Consider the following 13,799-nt stretch of genomic DNA (forward strand, 5'->3'; position numbering starts at 1 on the left):
CGCCTGTGAGCCTACTCCTTAAAACATCACTGGTAAAATACATATTTTATTATGTGCAAATGGCTTTAGATACCTAGTACATCGATAAATTACCATATAGCGTATATTCAACATAAAAAACAGCGACAATTTGTTGTTGACCAAGGACAGCTGGACGTATAAAGGGCCCCATTACCCCTTCAGTAGTTTAGGATCTCATCAAACCTAAATCCGGCCCTGCCACGATCATATTATAAAGCAGCTCTTTCTGTGCTATAAATCAAGCCCTGCTAGGAGGCGATTCTTTTTGTTTTCCAATATATTTCTTATCGATTAAAATAAACCTGTGTGTTGTGAGCAATTTTGATTCTGAAAGTGTGGCCCAGAAAAGAAAAAAGAAAGCCTTTGAGCCTCTGCATTGGCTCTCTCGCAGCTTACTTCTGTATTGTGTCTGTTCCCTACCCAGCCTCTAGGGGGCTCCTGCTCTCCCTGTACTAATGCAGAACACAGGAAACAGGCAAGCAAGCCATGTATCTGCTGTGTCTGTGTGTGATTGGTGGAATCCACAGATTTTGCTCCAGCTGAATTTCTGCTGCTCCCCCACCCCACATTTTATTTTTTATTTTTTGAAGGCAGACCCACCACGCAGAGTGTCTGCCACTATTCAGCTCTGGATGAAACTAAAGCACGTGTAAATGGGGCCTTCCAGACTGTTGCGATTTCCAGGCAGGACTCAAGTTAATGTGCCAGTTTACGGGATGCAGGTTACGGGTTAAACCACAGAGCCTAGGACTTGCCGATCAGAAGGTCGGTGGTTCAAATCCCCGCGATGGGGTGAGCTCCCATTGCTCGGTCCCTGCTCCTGCAAACCTAGCAGTTTGAAAGCACCTCAAGTACAAGTAGATAAATAGGTACCGCTCCGGCGGGAAGGTAAACGGCATTTCTGTGCACTGCTTTTGGTTCGCCAGAAGCGGCGTAGTCATGCTGGCCACATGACCCGGAAGCTGTACGCCGGCTCCCTCGGCCAATAAAGCGAGATGAGCGCCGCAACCCCAGAGTCGGCTACGACTGGACCTAATGGTCAGGGGCCCCTTTACCTTAAGTTCAGGTCTTGCCATTATAGTTTGCTTGGGGAGTTTTGCACAGCAAACCCAAAAGATCAGATTTTCTGCGATAAGGAAAGTGATGGAAAAGTGCATTGGGAAGGGTTGGAAAGCCCTTTCTTGGATGCAGCGTCGCCTGAGCTCCCTACAAACGGATCAGGATGAACGCTCAGTAAACAGGGCACTCCTGCACCCGAAATACTGTACCTGTAATTTCATTTGTTTATTTTCTTCCATCTCTGTTGTCCTTTCTTCTGTCATGAAACTTAGGACAATGTTCTAGTTACAGGTAGGTAGCCATGTTGGTCTGCCATAGTCGAAACAAAATAAAATAAAAATTCCTTCCAGTAGCACCAATAACTAACTTAGTTGGTCTCTAAGGTGCTACTGGAAGGAATTTTTTATTTTTATTTTGTTAGGACAATGTATTCACCAGATCTTTAATAACATGTGCCTTCATCCTTGGGCCATTATTGGTAACACAGTCTTCTCATTCTGAAGTTTAAACTGGGGGGGGGAGCCTCAGAGCCAAAACTCTCTTAGATCCAATTACAGTGGTACCTCAGGTTACATACGCTTCAGGTTACAGACTCCGCTAACCCAGAAATAGTGCTTCAGGTTAAGAACTTTGTTTCAGGATGAGAACAGAAATCGTGCTCCGGCGGCATGGCAGCAGTAAGAGGCCCCGTTAGCTAAAGTGGTGCTTCAGGTTAAGAACAGTTTCAGGTTAAGTACGGACCTCCGGAACGAATTAAGTACTTAACCCGAGGTACCACTGTATTGCAAACTGCTCCGAAAACTATTTTGGCTAAAGGGGCAGGGCATACGTACTATACACAAACCACTCTCATCAGCCTATGCATGGACACGTAGCCAGGAATTTTGTTTGGAGGGGCAGCCAAAGTTGTTTAGCTTTTAGGAAATCATCCCATGAAGATGACATTACGGGGGGCAGGCTTCTACTGGGAGAGGCAGGCTTTGGCTGGGGGGTTAGAACCTCAGAATATTGAGTAATTTCAGTGCTTTTCAATAATATTTGTGGATATTATTGCCCTCCGCCCAGCTACACCCATAAGCCCCTGCCAGGGATGTAAACTTACCAGTGGCTTTGGCAGGTGAGTGGGGCTGCCTTGACATGAGGCAAAGGAGCAAGTGAGTTGGTGGGGTTTTCTTGAGGGAGGGGCACCAGTCCGCTATCCTCCATGCCTATTGCTTGAGACAATTGCAAGCCTGTTTCCTTGTTTTGAAATAGGTATTTCATTGATTTTTGCAGAAGAATAATGAACACAAAAAACTTGGAGTACAGTTCATCAAACACAGTTAGCATCATAAAAGTACACACACAAAAACAAAGTTTGTTCTCGAAGTTGATCTCTCCATAGTGAAACGTGGCTGTGATAAAGATACTGATTTTGTTTATATACTCAAGAATCAAAGACCATATACGCAGAAATTTGTATTTCTTTGCCCTTTTAGCACTCTGCTGTGCTGAGTCAAACATTCGGAGAACATTATTTCCTTTACTCGAGTGAACCATGACTGCAAAGACCCTGACCCGTTTGCCACCTGATCGCAATTCCCATAAGTTCTTATTTCCCCCTAATGTGTTTTATTTTTGTTTTTTAACACATTACGGCCACAGAGGCTGCACTCAACCTCAGAAGACTTTTATAGGAGGAGGAACTTTCAACCCTGTCCCCCTCTGGCAGTTTTTCTGCTGAAAAGTCTTCCACCCACAACCACATTGCCTTTTCCTCCACTCACTCTTACATGTATTTTTGAAACAAATTGCCAACTTCCGTTTCCCCAATGCGCTCTCTCTCTCTCTCTCTCTCTCTCACACACACACACAGCAGTGTGTAGCACTGTTGTAAGACTTGTCTCTGTAGATGATTTGTCATTCAGGAAGCATCTATAGCCTTGAAATGAACATTAAACATTTGGGAGTTCTTTGCTCAAGTCCATGATGCCTATCTGGCCAGTCTTACAGGTCCATTCACAGTGTGATCAAATGCCAAAGTCACAGCTCTGTGTGTGTGTGTGTGTGTGTGTGTGTGTGTGTAGTTGCATTGGTGTAATTCCTTCCCTCATTGCGCAGGTGCCACCCCTCGTGCATATGCATATTCAGAGTCTTTCATCACCCACGTTTCCTCTCCTGCCCACATCATACCCTTTGCTTTTTGTACCACGTGGGGGAGCGAAAGTAGCAGTACGGTTTTGAGATTTGGAAGCTTAAGAGTCTCCCCTCTTCCCCATTCTCCTTCATCTCCTGCCATAGCCGCTTGCTCCTCTTGAATCTGTCTCTTGGCTTGATCAAACTATTCATCTGGTGCCTTCCTGCCAGTCATGTCCTCCAGAAAATAAGCTCTTGAACCGTTTAAGCCGCTGCTGCTGCTGCTGCCGCTGCCACGACCCAGGATGCCTGGCCTACACCTTCCAGTCTACTTTCTGACACTGCTGATCAGCTTGGCTCTTCAAGGTAGGTCGGAATTGATTCAAGCGGAATTCTCTGTCTTGACTGAGACTGGAGAGAAAGTCTGCTGGCACAGATACCATGTTTAGGTAGGATAGGCAGATTGGACCTTTGCAGGTTTGGGAATTGCTGGAGTGAATTGCTTGCTGCATGTTGCATGTGTGTGTGAGAGAGTTTTATTGGAGAGTTCCAGGGCATGGTGTGTAGTTACATGAGGCTGCTACCTTGGAAAAGCTAAGCAGGTTTAGCTCTGGTCAGTGCCTGAATGGGAGACCGCCTAGGAACCACATGGGCAATGCTCTGGGTTCCTTGACAGAAGAAAGGCAGGATGTGAATGTAAGAGAAGAAATAAAAAGGAGGCACAAAGGTTTTAAAGGAGACAGGTGATCTAGTGCTTCGTCAGGCTTGCTCAGGGGCAGAGCTCACGCTTTGCTTCCAGATCCAATCTCTGGCATCTTTGGGAAGGACTTGGGGAGACACCTGTCTGAAATTCTGGAGCTCTGCTGCTAATCCATGTTAAGCTACAGGCAGTTAATTTGTAGTCCTGCTAGGACTGCAGTGCCCCTTGGCCCAGGCGCCTTGTTCAATAATGAGGGTGGATGATGGAAATTTAGACCAAGGGCCTCCGGAGAGCTACAGGCTCCCTGCCCCTGAGGTACTGACAATACTTAGCTAGATGGCCTAATAGTCTTGATTTCCTAGTTCCTCCTTCTGCTAACCAAATTAGCAGCCAACTTTAATAATTGTGCAAGTTACAGATTAGCCAGAATGCCCATTGAGACTTCCTGCTTTTAGCGGTATCTATTTCTTGACAGTATGCATTTGGAGAGGCTGGGTTTTTTCTGGAGTTACTTGTTCCCTGAGGTTTGCTTCCACTTACCTTCAGAGGTGTGGAGAACCCCCAGATGGGGTTACCGCGTGTTCCCATCCTACTCTGATCTGTAGCAGAGCTGTCAATTTCTGGCAAGGGCCAGGGGGACGGCTGGGAATTGTATCTCAGTGAAGGGTCTCTTAACGACTTTGAGCACTCTTAACAAACTACAGTTCCCAGGACTCTTTGGAGGACTGCCATGACTGTTAAAGTGCTACAAGCAGGATTTAAATGCATGGAGTGAATATCAGAAGGATGCTCTGTGTCCATTATTCAGTGGTCTGAATACCTTTACTGTCCTTTCTACATTTGAACATATACAGAATTTTGTTATCATTGGTTTTATTTGGATATATTTTTTTGGACAAATGGATGGCTTATATTAATATGTATGCTTAAATTAGATTTGATGGATTATTCTTATTATTGTGAGCCAACGTTCTTACTTTTGTCTTTCTGTTACATTTGCAACTTTTTGTTTCATTTTTTAAAAGATCTACACAATGTTAAAACGCACGTTTAACATCACATGCAGATTGGCCTGAAGAGCGTTTCAGTGAGAAATGCAAGTTCAGATCCCAGCTGTGCAACGAAGCTCCGGCCAATTCACTCACCCCGCCATCTAGATGCTCTCATCTCATGGATGTTGAAAAAATTGTGTGCTGCTTTTCTTTATAAACTCTGGGCGCTTAAGGAGAAAAGTTAAAAGACAAAATGTAAAACATAGCTTCATCTTAAAGGTAAAGGTAAAGGGACCCCTGACCATTAGGTCCAGTCGTGGCCGACTCTGGGGTTGCAGTGCTCATCTCGCTTTATTGGCTGAGGGAGCCGGCGTACAGCTTCCGGGTCATGTGGCCAGCATGAACTAAGCTGCTTCTGGTGAACCAGAGCAGCTCACGGAAACACCGTTTACCTTCCTGCCGGAGCGGTACCTATTTATCTACTTGTACTTGAGGTGCTTTCAAACTGCTAGGTTGGCAGGAGCAGGGACTGAGCAAGGGGAGCTCACCCTGTCGCGGGGATTCGAACCACCGACCTTCTGAACGGCAAGTCCTAGGCTCTGTGGCTTAACCCACAGCGCCACCCATGTCCCTTAACCACATCTTACAAAACCACAAAATGAGAGAATGATACATGTCCAAAATGCAAAACAACAACAGCAACAGCAGTGAGCGATTGAATGATAACCAGGAAAACAGCCAAAGCAACCCTGTAGAAATAGGGTTAATGTTTTGGTAAAACCAAGGTTTTGCCTCGCGACTAAGATCATCCTCATTTATATCACACCACAACAACACACCAACACACACAATAACCTACACTATCCCCTAGCTGTCTTCATTGCCATCATCACATCATCTTTCATAGAAATACAGTGGTACCTTGGTTCTCAAACTTAATCCGTTCTGGAAGTCTGTTCCAAAACCTAAGCGCTCCAAAACGAAGGCACGCTTTCCCATAGAAAGTAATGCAGAATGGATTAATCCGTTCCAGACTTTTAAAAACAACCCCTAAAATAGCAATTTAAATGAATTTTACTATCTAACGAGACCATTGAAAATGAAAGCAATAAATAATGTACAGTGGTACCTCGGGTTACATACGCTTCAGGTTACAGACTCCACTAACCCAGAAATAATACCTCGGATTAAGAACTTTGCTTCAGGATAAGAACAGAAATCGTGCTCCGGCGGCGCAGCAGCAGCAGGAGGCCCCATTAGCTAAAGTGGTGCTTCAGGTTAAGAACAGTTTCAGGTTAAGAACGGACCTCCGGAACGAATTAAGTACTTAACCCGAGGTACCACTGTACTGCAGTCACACAATCAATCAATCAATCAATCAATCAGTAGCTGAACTGAGTTCCACACAGTCACACACAAAAAAAGAGCCACTAAAACAGAAAATAAGTAGCAAAAGCAGACAGACATCAGCGTAACACTCAAAATGTAATTGTGGCACTCAAATCGGGGCACATTCGGCTTCTGAAAAATGTTCGCAAACCGGAACACTTACTTCCAGGTTTGCAGTGTTTGGGTTGCAAGTTGTTTGAGTACCAATGCGTTTGATAACCAAGGTATAGGAAACTCTCCAGGCTTCCAGGCAGAGGCTTCTCCCGGCCCTACCGGGAGATGCCAGGAATCGAACCTGGCAACATCTGCATGCCAAGCAGATGCCCTGCCACTGGCCTACAGTCATTTTTCAGCTGTCCCTACTCCACTTCTGCTTCTTCAGCAAGAGTGTGAGAACCACTCTCACAGCAGTGTTGGTGGTGGCGGTAACAAAGCCGCAAGCCTACTTTCAGGCAAACCAGTGTGGGTCTTAAAAGCCTGGGCTGCTGCCACAGGGAGGAAGTCGGCTGAACGCACATCAAGTCATTCTGTCGGTATCTTGGTGTGATCTGCCACTGTCAGCAGCTTAAGAGCTGCCAGATACTTTAGAGGTGCTGCTGTTGTGTTAGCAACAGCCCAGAGCACAGGAATGTTGCCTGCAAAACTTGTCATCAATGTTTTGGAGAGGCAGAGAGAGAGAGAGAGAGAGAGAGATTGATTTGCTTCTGCCTTTCTTCTTTTTTTCCAATTTTGTTTTATTAAGTTTCAACATTTTTAACATGTACAATCAAAACACAATTTTGTCTTTTATTTTTGCACCTTCTTTTCCATGTTGTTTCTCCCCTTCTGCTGCACCCTGTCTTCTATTAAATCATAACGATATTATAATCTAATTACTTCTGTTTCTCATAGCTCAAATCCTGTTTGTGAGTTTATGGTACTATAAATTTAAACTGACTAGTCACTGCTTCACCATCTCCCAGCAAGGGTGGAGAAATTCGATTCGGTTCACATTTAAAACCGAACCTATCAGATTCTCACATTCCAGAACAGTAGGAGAACTGAAGTGCATCTATCCTTCACAGTGCACACCTCTCTGGATGTTGTGATGCGCTTCTCCAAGCAAAAACGCATATATTAGGAGAAAGCGTGCGTACAAATTAAGACGTTTGTGAAAATAACATGCAAAAATGCATAATATTGTGGAGAATCACGTCCATAAATGAGTGCATTAGTCAAAACTGCAAAAAAACAACAACACCTGATTCTGAGAAGAAAGCCGTATTAAAATGCAGGTGAATTTTCATAGGAATTTTTTAAAAAGTAGATTGCTGCAAAATGTGGAGAACTGAATTTCTGACTAGAAAAATGAGAAACCTCAGAGGAACAAAACTGAGAGATCCTTCCATTCCAACCTCTCACCCAGAATCTCCCTGGTTAAGAAGAATGGCTTCCAGCTGACTCAAGTCATGCGTGTGCACCCCCCCCGCTCCTGTGCTTCTAACAGCTTATTGTGCAAAAGAGCCACAAGCAGAGTGCTTGCTTGCCACACAGAAAGTCCCACCAGCCTTAATATATGGAGGAACTGGCAGTCAAAAGTTTGAATTATGGAAATAAAACATTTTCAGTTAGTGTAGTGGTTCTCAGAAAAGTTTCTCTGGGCCACACTTCAGAATAAAAATGTGCTCGTGCTGCACCAAATTTTTCATTGATAAGAAATACAATGGAAAACAACTCCCAACAGTGCTTGATTTATAACACACGACACAACTACTTTATAATATGATCACGGGACATCCATAAAGTATAAAACAAGGCAGCTACGTAAGAACGTGAATCTTCCCCCAAATTTAATTTTACAGAAGCTTTATGTACCTTAAGCATGTATACAAACTGAATGAGAGGTGTGAGCTTGCTTTTGCCAGGAAATTTCATTTATATTCGGTCTAATTTGAGACAAGCAAACTTTCATCTCATTAACTCAAAGAAGCTTCACTTTTCTGACCTTTCATATTGGGCAAAGTTGAAAAACCCTGTTGATAACAATACGTTGTGGAGAAGTTTAGAAGAATAGCCAATGCTCTTGAAGAGAGGCATGGATGCTGTTTCTGGTGTTGTTGTTGTGGTGGTGGTTGTTGTGGTTGTGTGTATACACACAAGCTATACTATACTGTACTGTACTATACTATACTATACTATACTATACTATACTATACTATACTATACTATACTGAAATCTTTAAATGTGTATTGAATCTTCTTGCCACACTTGCCATCCTCTCCTTCCACACCGTGTGGCCCGCCACACCCTTTGAGAACCATTTTGCGACTGTTTGTACAGCAGGGTGTCATCATTAAAGGCAGAGGCAGCTACAGCGACCACTTGAGAAGCTGGCAACCCTCAGGGTGTGAGAATGCAGGGGTACGCCCTTCATCTGTGGCTGGGGAGAAAGAGGGGGTCAGAATGAGGAAATGTTGCAACTAGCCCTCTTACCAGAATGATGTGTGTGTGTGTAGATTTCTCTCTGAGGCTGTATAAACACCATATATACCCCCCCATAATAATACTGGGGACCATCATATGCCTCTTGCAGCCCTACACTTCCCAGGACCCTTAACAAACTGCAGTTTCCAGGATTCTCTGGTGGTGGCAGTAGGGAGGAGTGGTTTAAAAATGCACAGTTTGTATGCAGCCTGATAGGTGAGTGACTTCTGTTACCAAGGCAGAAAGGCTGCTGGCTCTCTTCCTGGGTGGCAGTGGCATCATCAGGGCAGGACTTTGGGGCAAATGCCCAGGGGGCTTCCACTCAGCTGAATGCACAGGGCACCTCCTGACATTTGCTGGCTGTGGTGTTGCCAAAGCAAAGGAAGGCTTGCACACCTGCAGCTGGGGCAGAATCAACGCAGCAGGCCAGATTGCAGAGTGGAGCATATCATACCTGTGCTGGGGAAACTGCACTGGCTGCTGATCAGCCCTGAACAACTCAGGAGGAGGTGATCTGAAAGAGTACTGTAAGATCACTTAGATCAGTGAGGGCCAAACTTGGCCCTCCAGCTGCTTTGGGACTACAATTCCCATCATCCCTGACCACTGGTCCTGTTAGCCAGGGATGATGGGAGTTGTAGTCCCAAAACAGCTGGAGGGCCAAGTTTGGCCCTCACTAACTTAGATCGTCTGGGCAAATTCTACCCATGGCCCCACACCCTGAAGAATATGATCCCTGAGTAGTGACCTGAAAATGGGCATTTTCTGTTTTCCCCTGTTCTGTGCAATGCCCTTCCTTCTGCCATACCTGAAGCAGCAACCGTCCATTACATCAGTTCTCTTGTGATAAGCTTGATCGTTTCGCCAGACTTTCTCTAGCCCATAATATTGGACCTTGTTTTATGCTTGAATCCCCTGGATTTTTTTTTGCTTTGTTCACTTTCATTGGCTTTTGTGTGATTTTACATTGCTGTTCTACTTGCTGGATCATCACCTTGTTGTGGTGAGTGGGCTTGCATGTTCCTATGACCCTTGTGAGCGAAGCCGTCGGGAATCTCGTACTCCCAGCAGGGTCACCCAAGGTGGTAAGGTCAAAGGGAAGGGGCCAGACAAAGAATGATCCAAGAAGTCCTCAACAGCAGAACAGGCGGATGATAACAAGTGGGATGTTACAATGGCTGTGAAGGCGGATGAAGGCTGCAGCAGATAGGAATCTACCGGTTTGTGGTGACTACTTCATGCTATCAGAACAGAGCCCTACTGTGAAGACTGTGCGTTGGTCAGTGTGCACTGATCTACACACATAAAACAAATTCACGCACAGGCGTCTTCCAGAAACCCAACCCTTTACTGGCATGCTGCCTGACTATGATGGTGGGTCATAAAATAGGGTGGTGGGGGGAAATGGAGCAGCTGGAATCCTGACCAGGAGCACTCCGAGCAGCTATATTTGGGAAAGGGTCAGAGCTGAGTGGCAAAGCATCTTTTGCAGGTTCAGTTCCTGGCAGCTCGAGGGATTGTCCCCAGACTGAAATCCTGGAGAGCTGTTGTTGATGATATTGTAACCATGTTGTCAGCATTCCTGGTAAATCCTTAAACTTTTAATTTAAATTCTCCACCCTCCTCTCTTAATAAATTTCTATAAGTCGCCCAACTTCCCATCATAGTTTTCTTTTTCACCGCTATTGTTTCCAAAGGTGAAAGCCAAAGTGGTGTTTTAGTTTCCATTTTTAAAAAAAATATTTGTCCCATATTCTATACATTTCCCCCCTAATTATATGGTTTCACCTTTTCATACCACAGATGATAAGCGTGCCAACCAAAAATATTATTGTGACCTTCCAAATGTAAAATATGTGGATTCTTCAATAGCAACCATTCCTTCAAACAGCACAGACAAGATGCTTCATAATATAATCTCATATCAGGCAGGGAGAAACATCCTCTATCTTTCGTGTCTATTGGTATTTTATATTTTATTATTGGTTTCCCCCCCCCTTGCCAGATATATTTATAAATATTTTTTTAATACATTCATCTTTGTGGTTGACACTCTGCCCAGCAATGATAGTTTCATTCTACCCCATATTTGCAAATATCCCCCCAGGTTTTCAAATGTTGTTGTTTAGTCGTTTAGTCGTGTCCGACTCTTCGTGACCCCATGGACCAGAGCACGCCAGGCACCTCTGTCCTCCACTACCTCCCGCAGTTTGGTCAGAGTCATGTTTGTGGCTTCGAGAACACTATCCAACCATCTCATCCTCTGTCGCCCCCTTCTCCTTGTGCCCTCCATCTTTCCCAGCATCAGTGTCTTCTCCAGGGAGTCTTCTCTTCTCATGAGGTGGCCAAAGTACTGGAGCCTCAGCTTCACGATCTGTCCTTCCAGTGAGCACTCAGGGCTGATTTCATTAAGAATGGATGCGTTTGATCTTCTTGCAGTCCATGGGACTCTCAAGAGTCTTCTCCAGCACCATAATTCAAAAGCATCAATTCTTCGGCGATCAGCCTTCTTTATGGTCCAGCTCTCACTTCCATACATCACTACTGGGAAAACCATGGCTTTAACTATACGGACCTTTGTTGTCAAGGTTTTCAAATAGTTATATTTATATAGATTCATATTATTTGCTGTTAACCATATACCTAAATACTTAACCTTCTTTTCGATCTTTAGACCTGATATATTTTGTAATTTATTTTTACTCTCATCAGTCATATTTTTTACCAGGAGTTTGGTTTTATCTTTGTTAATTTTAAGATCTGCTATTTCACCATTTTTTAAAATCTCTTCTAATGTTTTTGGAATTGACTCTATTGGTTCTTCTTGTTTGAAGAACATTTGACGCCAACTTTCTCACTGGCTCTGCTCATTCCAGAACCTGGGGGCCACTACTGCAGCCAGATATGCCAAAACAGTAGCACAGGAAGATTTTCCTGTCAGATCATCTCCATCAAAGGTAAACCACAGATTGCTAAATTAGGCCACACAGGAGCAGGGCTAGTATTTAAAAGTTGGCAACTCTGTGGGAAGGGGAAATACTGAAATCTGATCCATCCTGATGTTAAAGCCCTCATTCCTGGCAGACTGCAGCCTTTGCACTTTTGTTTATCTGCAAATATTTCAACACAGAAGGCAATCCTTCCTCTTTCATTATATATCTTCTGATTCCAGTCAGCTGGTAAACAAAGAAAGCAGCAGGTTTTTTTGTTAGCATGCGAAAAAACCACCCCCAAATTTGGACTGTTGTGTGATTAAAGGAGTTCTGAGGCTGTAATCCTCTGCACAATTACTTTGGGACGAAGGGAAATGTATTGATAAGTAAACAGAAAAAGAGAGGCCTATCTGAGAGGGGTTTCAAAAATATAAATCCCCCCACAGGGTAAGGATATTTGAGTGTGAAACCTTTGTAGGACTCACATAATGCTGTTCGCTTATAATTAAAAAGAGTGTGAAATAGCTATGTCTTTTTAAAGAAGTGTGAGTTCCTATTAATTTCCGTGCGAAAGATGGAGAGATAAGATCAGAGAGCGCTTCTTCCTGCACACCGCCTCTTAAAACCTTCAAACAGAAGGCTCGGAAGCTACAGAGCGGGGCCTTCTTTGCAGTGGGACCAAGGCTTTGGACTGAGCTCTTCAAAGAGGTGTGGTGACTTTGGGATATAGGAAGCTGACCTGTTGATCCACCTAGCCCAATACAAGCTGCTCCCCATTGCTTCGGCCAGAGGTCTTTCCTAGTTCTGCTACCCAAGATCCTTTTAGTTGGAGAAGATAGAGTCTGGACCTTGAATTCTCTGTATGCAAAACAGAGGCATCAGCTTCTTAGCATGATTAAGGGGGTCCTGGTGTTGCGTGACCAATGTTGGGAGGAGCCAGGGGACAGAGCTGAACGTCCTCAAACTTTGAGTGGGCCCAGCCTCCTCAAAAATGAACCCCCCCACACCCCAAAAATGCTTTGGCCTCTAGGATCCAGTGCCTATGATGCCAAACATGTGCTGGGCTGTTCACCCAGGGGAAACCATGTGCACACAGATGCACATCTAAAAGGGTCTCTCGTCTGCACGTTTCATTTACTCCGCGGAAGCCTATCCTCCATGATGATCTTCCTCCTGCCCACTTCTCTGTTAGATTATGCTAGAAAGACATTGTTGCCAAACAGATATTTTTTTTTACGGGGGCCCCAATGCTCCAAGTGGGGAGAATTCCCAAGGGTGCAGTCTGGTTCCCTTGTTGGAAGAAGGTCACAGGCGGAAGTGTCAATTGTTTCTTCTCCTGGCCTCTCATTTTTAAGTTCACTTCTCTACATTTCCACATTAGTTTGCATCTACTTATGTTCAAGGATCAGCTGCTGTTTCAAAGCCCAGATAATTTTTTTTTCCTTGTTAGGGCTGGTCCAAGACATTTTGCTGCCTGAGGCAGAGGATAAGATGGTGCGTTCCACCTGCATGTTCTCCATCCCCAATCCATGTACAGAAACCCACTGGACTGAGAGTTTAATCTTGCTTCAACACTGGTGACGTTAGCTTCCCCCACTGCACCTAAAGGCAGAAGCCTAGTGTAGGGGGCACACACAGCTCTGTCCTCCAGTGGAAGGGATCAGCTAGGGTCCTCAGGGCGAACGGCTGGAGGGCTGCTGTTCCCACTGCTGCTGCCTGAGGCAGTTGCCTTACTGTGTCTCATGGTAAGGCCGGCTCAAGTTCCTTTGTCGCATGCAGCCAACCTTTGCATGATCTCCAGTATGTACTACAATTAGCTGCTGCCTGCACTGTAACATTTTGGCACATTTGAATTGAACCAGCCCCCACAAAAGGGCAAGCACCAATCTCTAGTTTCAATTCATATTGTGGTTTTATGATGCACCCATAGTTGTGGTTGGGAATCTTGGTTTCTTCATGAGAGCATAAACGCGGTATGTTCTCATTCCTTTGCTGGGGCTACCCCCTCCTTCAGATTCACAAGGTGACTTAGCCAGTATGTAGGGGCAATTTCCACATGGGAGCCCTTCACGTTTGCGGGGAAGCCCCAGCAACAAAGATTATTTCAGTGCCCTGTGGCTTCGGCC

The 13,799-nt window shown here is 44.7% G+C and overlaps 1 protein-coding gene across 2 annotated transcripts in view; it reads left to right on the forward strand.

The window, feature by feature from the left end:
* The first annotated feature begins 3,187 nt into the window (after nt 1–3,187).
* Nucleotides 3,188–13,799, forward strand: part of ITGAL (integrin subunit alpha L) — a 42,853-nt gene continuing 32,241 nt past the window's right edge. Inside the window, exon 1 of one of the 2 annotated variants that reach the window (XM_053363460.1) lies at nt 3,188–3,561. In XM_053363460.1, coding sequence (XP_053219435.1) covers nt 3,501–3,561 — 61 coding nt within the window. In that variant the 5' untranslated portion in view covers nt 3,188–3,500. The remainder of the gene's footprint in view (nt 3,562–13,799) is intronic. The other variant, XM_053363459.1, reaches the window with a different exon arrangement.

The sequence above is a fragment of the Podarcis raffonei genome, chromosome 13, assembly GCF_027172205.1.
Source record: "Podarcis raffonei isolate rPodRaf1 chromosome 13, rPodRaf1.pri, whole genome shotgun sequence".
NCBI classification, from domain to species: Eukaryota; Metazoa; Chordata; class Lepidosauria; order Squamata; family Lacertidae; genus Podarcis; species Podarcis raffonei.